At 42.3% G+C, this 9,030-nt stretch overlaps 1 protein-coding gene across 1 annotated transcript; it reads left to right on the top strand.

Annotated features, from left to right (window-relative positions):
- Nucleotides 1–4,465: 4,465 nt before the first annotated feature.
- LOC133398304 (zinc finger protein OZF-like) lies at nucleotides 4,466–7,108 on the top strand. The gene is made up of 2 exons (XM_061669940.1): nucleotides 4,466–4,656; nucleotides 5,447–7,108. The coding sequence occupies exons 1-2, from the start codon at nucleotides 4,533–4,535 to the stop codon at nucleotides 6,730–6,732; spliced, it is 1,410 nt and encodes a 469-aa protein (XP_061525924.1). The 5' UTR covers nucleotides 4,466–4,532; the 3' UTR covers nucleotides 6,733–7,108.
- The last annotated feature ends 1,922 nt before the right edge of the window (nucleotides 7,109–9,030 follow it).

The following is a 9,030-nucleotide window of genomic DNA, read 5'->3' as shown; positions in this document are numbered from 1 at the left end:
AGCTCGCTAGCCGCTCACAAAGAGACGCGTTTGTCAGCAACGCATCGCAAATTCGAGATCGCCTGTGATGATCGTGTGCAAAATCTGTGCGAGAACGACAGCAAAGTACGAGAAGGAACTTTCTGGAACGAAAGAGGAGGACGAGCCACGACGTCAACTTGTGGACGCTGTTCGCATGCAGCCTCGTGTTGTGTTACACAGCAGCAGGTTTGGACTCTTCCTACTCTCACTTGTTGAGTTCCGAACTACTTTCTGTATCCAATGGTTTCTGCGTGAGCTCACAAAAATTTTTTGGGGAGACAGCAGAATTATTGGTTCCATTTATCACAGCAAGTCTTTCGGGTCCTGAAGGAGCAAAACAGCCCCAGACCATCACACTACCACCACCATGTTTCCCTTGATGTATGAGGTCCTTTTTCTGAAATGCGGTATTAATTTCACGCCAGATGTCATGGGACGCACACCCTCCAAAAAGTTCAACTATTGTCTCGTCAGACCACAGAGTATTTTCCCAAAAGTCTTGGAGACAATCAAGATGGCTTCTGGCAAAATTGAGACGAGTCTTCATTTTCTTTTTGCTCAGCAGTGCTTTTCGTCTGCCATGCAGGCCATGGGTTTTCATTCACTATTTAGGCTTACCCAAATTGCATTAATGATTCCAGTTAGTAGTGCCTCATGTGAAAGAAGTTTCTCTGTGCACTTAAACCAAGTAAAATCCTTGCAATACAGAATATGAAGTCTCGGAGGGCAAAATCTCTGTGGAAAAAAATGTCACACAATTTGCCACTCAGCATGGAAACGGAAGACTCATGCTAATTGAAATCATGCAAATTGTAAAGACCTGTAAATATGAACAAAGGTGTACAATAATATTCAATCGTGTGTCACTTTTTGACAGGCCATTTCCCTTTTTTATTGCAAAGGAAACAAAAATTCAAATGACCATATTCTATTTGTGTACAATATACAACTTTGCCTTTAGTAACATAAATAGCTAATAAAGTCTTGATTGTGAATCAATTTGAGTGTCTTGAAGCTTTTGAAAGTCGCAATTATTGTACTTTCCGTTTTGTGCAATTACGTTCCTACCAGTTTTCTCCGAGTCCTCTGGTTTCCTCCCACATTCCAAAAATATGCGTGGTTTGTTGACTGAAAACTCTAAATTGTCCATAGGCGTGAATGCGAGTGCCAATGGTTGTTTGTCTATATGTGCCCTGCGATTGACCGGCGACCAGTTCAGGGTGTACCCGCCTGTCGCCCGAAGTCAGCTGAGATAGGTGCCAGCACACCCGTGACGCGAGTGAGGATAAGCGGTTCAGAAAATGGATGGATGGACCTTCTGACCATAAAGCTTTTCCAGATTGTTTCTTTTGTTAGATCTATTGAATTCGGTGAGGGCTAAATTAAGTTACATTACACATTGTGAATACATCGAAAGAACACGTCAAGATTTGGCTATCGGCTCCATCGATGAATGTTGCAGGAGTGTAATTAATTGTCATAAATCCTAGAATCACATTCGCCACTGCCAGTGAGGTCTGCGGGTGGGAAAAAAAGAGCACCAAGCAACAACATCTGGTGCGCCATTGAGCGCAAATGGTCAGTGTCGTATCTGCAAGTGGCGACATTTTGAGTCAAGTGCTGTCGGTAAAAAAAAAAAAAAACAGATTGCGAGTGGCGAAGTTTTTTTTTTTCTAAAAAAAAGAAAAAAAAGTGGTTGTTCATTTTTATGTGAAATTGCTTATTTTTTTCTTGTGTATTCATAATTGATCTTTTTATCTGAATACCCGAATATTTCATTCCAATTTTAGTAGGATACTCGAACACTGAACTATTTGATACCTAAAGCCCGAATATTTTCAGAGGCGTATGTGAACGTAAATAGGAATGTCCTCATAAAGTTTGGTGAAGATCGGACGGCACTTTTGGACATAAAGCGACGTAACTCATGTTATATGTGGCAGGAAGTGGCTATATTGTCTTGCCTCAAGGAAGCGTTTCAACGGGCGATTTTTGAAAACAGCAACCCTTCCAACATGTTTCACAATCACGACACCACCACCGATACGAGATCAACAATTACCACTAGGACTTCTTCAACCACCATCACAACGGTTCCAACTACAGCACCAATTCCAATGAAGTTGAGACGTTGTGTGAAACATAAATAAAAACAGAATACAATGATGTGCAAATCATGTTCAACCTATATTTAATTGAATACACTACAAAGACAAGATATTTCATGTTCAAACTGATCAACTTTATTGCTTTGAGCAAATAATTCAACACCTGTTTGGAACATCCCACCGGTGAACAGGCAAATTGGGAACAGGTGGGTGCCATGATTGGGTGTAAACAGAGCTTCCCTGAATTGCTCAGTCGTTCACAAGCAAAGATGGGGCGAGCCTCACCTCTTTGTGAACAAGTGTGTGAGAAACTAGTTCGAACAGTTTCAGGACAATGTTCCTCAACGTACAATTGCAAGGAATTTAGGGATTTCATCATCTACGGTCCATATCATCATCAAAAGGTTCAGAGAATCTGGAGAAATCACTGCATGAAAGCGGCAAGGACGAAAACCAACATTGAATGCTCGTGACCTTCGACCCCTCGGGCGGCACTGCATCAAAAACCGACATCAATGTGTAAAGGATATCACCGCATGGGCTCAGGAACACTTCAGAAAACCAATGTCAGTAAATACAGTTTGGCGCTACATCTGTAAGTGCAACTTGAAACTCTACTATGCAAAGCAAAGACCATTTATCAACAACACCCAGAAACGCCGCCAGCTTCTCTGGACCCGAGCTCATCTAAGATGGACTGATGCAAAGTGTAAAAGTGTTCTGTGGTCCGACAAATCCACATTTCAAATTGTTTTTAGAAATTGTGGACGTCCTGTCCTCCGGGCCAAAGAGGAAAAGAACCATCTGGACTGTTATGGACGCAAAGTTCAAAAGCCAACATATTTGATGGTATGGGGCTGTGTTAGTGCCAATGGCATGGGTAACTTACACATCTGTGAAGGTACCATTAATGCTGAAAGGTTCATACAGGTTTTGGAGAAACACATGCTGCCATCCAAGCAATGCCTTTTTCATGGACGCCCCTGCTTAATTCAGCAAGACAATTCCAAACGTGTTACAACAGCGTGGCTTCGTAGTAAAAGAGTGCGGGTACGAGACTGGCCTGCTTGCAGTCCCGACCTGTCTCCCATTGAAAATGTGTGGCGCATTATGAGAAGCGTAAAATACGACAACGGAGACCCCGGACTGTGGGACAGCTGAAGATCAAGCAAGAATGGGAAAGAATTCCACCTCCAAAGCTTCAACAATTAGTGGAACGTGTTGCAACCATAAAATTCCAAGTTAATGATTGTTTGCTAAAAACAATAACATTTATTAGTTTAAACATTAAATATCTTGTCTTTGTAGTGTATTCAATTAAGTATAGGGTGAACATGATTTGCAAGTCATTGTATTCTGTTTTTCTTTATGTTTCACACAACGTCCCAACTTCATTGGAATTGGGGTTGGACTACTACTTCAATTGTTACTATCATGACTACTGCTATATATGACATTCCATAAAAGCACATGTTGAATAAATGGTTCATTAGCTAAAAACAGGTGCAGCAATCATTTACAGTATCCCTCGCAAACTTTGTAAACAGCGATGTTGGGATGAATGTGGTGAGGCTTTGTAAAATTATTTTGAACTGCCTGTTTTTGGAGGCGGCACGGCGGTCGACTGGTTAGAGCGTTCGCCTCACAGTTCTGAGGACCGGGGTTCAATCCTGCCTGTGTGGAGTTTGCATGTTCTCCCCGTGCCCGCGTGGGTTTCCACCCACATCCCAAAAACATGCATGGTAGGTTAATTGAAATCACTAAATTGTTTCTATGTTTCTATGGTGTAGTGGTTATCACATTCGCCTAACGTGAAAGGTCACAGGTTCGAGACCGGGGTGGAAACACGCTCTGCGTGTCAGGCAGCTGTTGTTCGTGGTTTGCTGGTGATGTTCTGCAGTGGTAGTTACCATAGCTTCGTTTAGCTTAGCTTAGCTTAGCATGCTAACAAAGAGACACGTTTGGGATCAACATTTCGCGAAGCAGAGAAAAAGCCTGAGCGTAAAGTGTTCTTCTTTCCGTCACCTACGAGTTAGGACGTGGACCAGAATATTCATACGAACAATTAAATGAGACAAAAACAACAACGGGATGATCAGCTTTGTTTGTCTGAGGTACTGAAATAACATCCTGTAACACCTATTTTGTGAATCCATTTGTAGAATGTCGACAATGTTCAAACAGAAATTTTCTGTTTGAAATTTTCTCTCCCATTTTCTCTCTTCTCTTCCAATGCATCATTCCGTTCTCCTGTTTCCCCTTGTTGACTTTGGTGCTTTGCCATTTTAACTAACGCAGTGTTTAACCCACAGTGTCCAAATCGTCATCTCGATGTCATTGTTTCACATCTGATTTGCACTTGCTTTTCTCATCCCTCCAAAGTGTTGCGATCGTCGTGTGAAAATGTGTGCAAGGACAGCAGAGTACGAGGAGGAACTTTGGGGCCCAAAAGAGGAGAAGGAGCCACAACGTCAACTGCTGGACGCTGCGTTCAATCTGCAGCCTCGAATTGTGCTACACAGAGCAGGTTGGTTCACTTCTCTCACTGGTTTTATGAATTACATTCTAATTTTAATATTATTCCTGGGTTTTTCTAATGAGCACTGTCTGACGTTACATATAATTTTTTTTTTAATAATATCCAATAGCGTGTAGTCTGATGGCATCCCCTCATGATGATGTGGATTGAGGGTTGTCGGCCAAATTTCAGAAGATCTGAAAGGCTTGTGGCCATTGTTGCGTGATCAAAGTGTAACAGTGTTACACAACCTACACGACGTGTTTGGAAAATTGCCAGCAAGATTTTTGCGCTTTTTATGTCTTGTAGGCAAGTTGAGTAAACATTTGTTCATGCCAAGTCAATTCAGTCTTCCATGGTGGGAAGTAACCAAGTACGGTAAACCCTCCGCTATATCGCGGTTCATCTATCGCAGTTTTATTACTGGACATATTATTCTTTACTGTACCTAAGTACATTTTTAGGTGTCATACTTTTTTTTACTGTCAACAATTTACTTTCACTCTTTAAATTTGAAACCTGTGATTTCTCTTCCTTACTTCGTCACAAATAGCATTACTTTTTTCTACTTCTATGGACGATGACGTGTCAAAAAACAAAAAACGGTGCATCCACATTGAAGGTTCGCCCAACTTTGCTGTGTTCCGCTGTTCTACTATTTTGCGTCACCCCATTAGTCCCATTAGGCTCTCTGGTTGAAGGCGCTAACGTGTAAACAGGATCGAGGACCAAGGAGGTTGTCAACATTGTAAACAAATTAGATTTGACCCATTTGTGTTTGTCTTCTTTTGTCTTGCAGACGTCAGTGAAAATCTTTATCCTGAGCGGCAGCAGTCAGTGTCCCCTCACATCAAAGAGGAAGAGGAGGAGGAAGAGGTTCAACACATCAAAGAGGAGGAGGAAGAGTTCCTTCACATTAAAGAGGAAGAGCAGGAGGACATCATCAAGGTTCCATCGACTGGTGTCCCTTTGAAGAGTGAAGATGAAGGTCGAAGTGAGGAGAGACGAGGGGCGGAGCCACCAAACGGCAACAGCTCAAGAGATGGAGACCACTGTGGAGGATCACAAACAGACGGTGATGATGATGATGATGATGATGATGATGAACAGTTGGAAGGTGATATGACATGTCACACTTCCAGCAAATGCTGGAAATGTTCTAAATGTAGGAAAACCTTTGCTTCTAAGAGGAATTTCAAACAACACATGAAAATACACACTGGAGAGAAGACTTTTGCATGCTCAGTTTGTGGTGAAACTTTTTCTCAGAAGGGAACCTTAAAAAGTCACACAAAAACGCACACCAGAGAGAAGCGTTTTGGCTGCTCAGTTTGTGGTCAAAGGTTCACTCGGAAGGGACACTTAAAAATACACACAAGAACACACACTGGAGAGAAGCCTTTTGCATGCCCAGTTTGTGGTCAAAGATTCTCCCAAAAGGAAAACTTAAAAATACACACAAGAACACACACTGGTGAGAAACCTTTTGCATGCCCAGTTTGTGGTCAAAGATTCTCTCACAAGGAAAGCTTAAAAATACACACAAGAACACACACTGGTGAGAAACCTTTTGCCTGCACAGTTTGTGGTCAAACCTTCTCTCAGAAGGCAACCTTAAAAATACACACAAGAACACACACTGGTGAGAAACCTTTTGCTTGCTCAGTTTGTGGTCAAAGGTTCTCTGTGAAGAGTTACTTAACAATACACACACGAACCCACACTGGTGAGAAACCTTTTGTATGCTCGGTTTGTCGTCAAAGATTCTCTCAGAAGGGAACCTTAAAAGGTCACACAAGAACGCACACTGGTGAGAAACCTTTTGCATGCTCAGTTTGTGGTCAAAGATTCTCCATAAAGAAAAGCTTAAAAATACACACAAGAGCACACACTGGTGAGAAACCTTTTGCATGCTCAGTTTGTGGGCAAAGGTTCTCTCGAAAGGGACATTTGACACGTCACGCAAGAACACACACTGGAGAGAAGCCTTTTTCCTGCTCAGGTTGTGGTCAAAGATTCTCTCGTAAGGCTCTGGTTAAGACACACAAGTGTCCTGGTGAGACAAGCAGTGATCAAGAAGAATAACTGAAATATCACACAGCCATAAGTATTCAGACCCCAGCAAAGGGTCGGAATACTTATGGCTGTGTGATATTTCACTTTTTCTTTTTTCATAAATCAGCAAAAATTTCAACCATTATTTTTTTTTCTGTCAATATGGGGTGCTGTGTGTACATTAATGAGGGAAAAAATGAAGTAATTTTAGCAAATGGAAGATATACAACGTAATACCAGCTTGAACAAGGCGGTGTTTGGAAATTTCCTGAAAAGTTGTCATTTTGAAGGTGAGGGGATTCCACCTGAAAGCTGCGATATACAAATATGACCAATGACTGCCACTTCATAGTATGGTACATTCCTTTTCCCACACCAGCGATGCCAGTGCTTTTCAATTTTCTATTGTGTTGATGAAAAAGGGGTGTTCGAAAGGGAATTAGTTATTTACCAATTGCTCCAAAATGTATTGATATTCTTGGAAATGAGTGCCAGTTTCATTTTCTTGAGCATGCATGCATTTTGTCCAATGTTTTAGTGATGTCAATATCAAATAAGTGAATGATTGATTGAAATAGACTGAAAAAAACTGACTTTTGGTGCAAAACTGTAACGTGTATATGTGATCCTGAATAAAGTACACTGCTTAAAACAGTGAGGGTGACTCCATTTACTTGTACATCAAATCCATTTTCTCCATTAAAAAGTATTGAAAAAGAATTGTTTCCTCAGTACCAGGTAAATATTGAATTCATGTTTGACATTTTAAAAGTGTTTCAAGGAAACATTCTGATACTGTCCTTGAATTTTTCCGAAAGAAAACAATGCTGACATTAACTGCCAGGATCTTTGTATTGAAAAATAGCAGAACTGAAAGTTGAAAACCAACAGGTTTAAGAAGTATTTGGTAGCCTTCACGCAAAAAATTAACATTTTGCTTCCCAGCTGAAAGGAGTTTGCAGTTTTGAAGTTCACCGCAAGTGACCGCAAGCTGCAATTTTATATTGAGTTACCGTCTCGAGCTCGTTACATGTAGTTGTTGTGTGTTGCCAAAATGTAATGGAGGCCAATGTGTATAATGTAGACCAATGTAATGGACATGCTCTCGCCCGAAGGGACTGACCCCCAAACCCCGGACTGAGCTACATCGCTGTCTCCACTCCCCCGCCGAGACAGACGGCCACAGGGATGCTACATTTAACTTCGCACACGGACGCTAAACTGAATTACCAGCCAGTCCCAAGTAGCTCATCAAAGCTGCGATACGGACACTGGTGTCTCACTCGGACACTAAGTCAATTAACTTTCACTCCCAGCCAGCCTGAAGTGTCTCATCAACAAATACTTTTTTGGGGGGGGACACTGGCTTGATCACCAAGAAGGTGAGGAACCCGCTGTTTGCTGGCTCGCGTTCGACCAACTTGCCGAAGACTGGCTTAGCCAGGAAGCCATGAGGTGGCGAGGAACCATCGGACCCTTCCCCGCCGCAGGGCATCCTGCCAGCGCTCCGAGCTACCCTTTCGGGTGCCCGGGCAAACTCCGTCGGGAAGGAAGCGGGCAGCGCACGTCCGCTCCGAACGTCTTGCGAATAGCGACATACGGGCTCCGGCCGCCCTGCCTGGGTACATTTTTTATTCCCGCTCTCCTTTTTTTCCCCCTTCCTTTTCCGCCAAATCCACCTGTTCCCCGTGCAGACCAGACCGGCCAAACATCCAGGAAATCGACCAGCCTGCATAAATTCTGTTCCATCCAAAGTAAGTCCAGTTTGTGGTCTACTGAAAGTACAGATTAGTGCATATTTTTGTTTAGATGAACAAGAACAGGAACCCCCAGCTATATGCATTGTCAATACACGCTCATTCCACCCTCACATCACAAACTCAGCCTCTTCCTACCAATGTTTGTCCTTCGTTTGCTTTTTCCTGCCTTGTTTACTTGTAGATTCCCTGGTAGAGCTCATGAAATCTATAAAAATTCACTACCTGTATCATTTGTGTGTGTTTGGGTTCGACAAAAGATCTCTGGCTATCGAGAACTCCTAATTTCTGCCGCAACCTTCAGATTACAAGACAGATAAAAGGTTTGTCGTCGCTTTCTCCTAAATTTTATACGTCGAAAGTGACGCGGTGCCCTTCACGAGACAAATTTATTTATAACGCTGAAACAGAAATCATGCTTTCCTTTCTGTTTTACTGCAATTTCCACACAATTTATGACGTACGCCATACAGAGAATCACATTTTCTGTTGACATGGCAATATTCTCACTCTGGTTTTCATTTTGGACCCTCTTCACTGATTTTATTGACCACTTTAACCGGACTGTTTT

The sequence above is a fragment of the Phycodurus eques genome, unplaced genomic scaffold, assembly GCF_024500275.1.
Source record: "Phycodurus eques isolate BA_2022a unplaced genomic scaffold, UOR_Pequ_1.1 contig_54, whole genome shotgun sequence".
Taxonomy (NCBI): Eukaryota; Metazoa; Chordata; class Actinopteri; order Syngnathiformes; family Syngnathidae; genus Phycodurus; species Phycodurus eques.
This window is presented reverse-complemented; position numbering and strand designations above follow the sequence as displayed.

Bases quoted from the DNA above. Each gene is read 5' to 3' on its own strand.
- LOC133398304 (XM_061669940.1), top strand. From the start codon at position 4,533: ATGTGTGCAAGGACAGCAGAGTACGAGGAGGAACTTTGGGGCCCAAAA. The intron at 4,657-5,446 runs GTTGGTTCACTT...TTTGTCTTGCAG, and splicing joins AATTGTGCTACACAGAGCAG to ACGTCAGTGAAAATCTTTAT.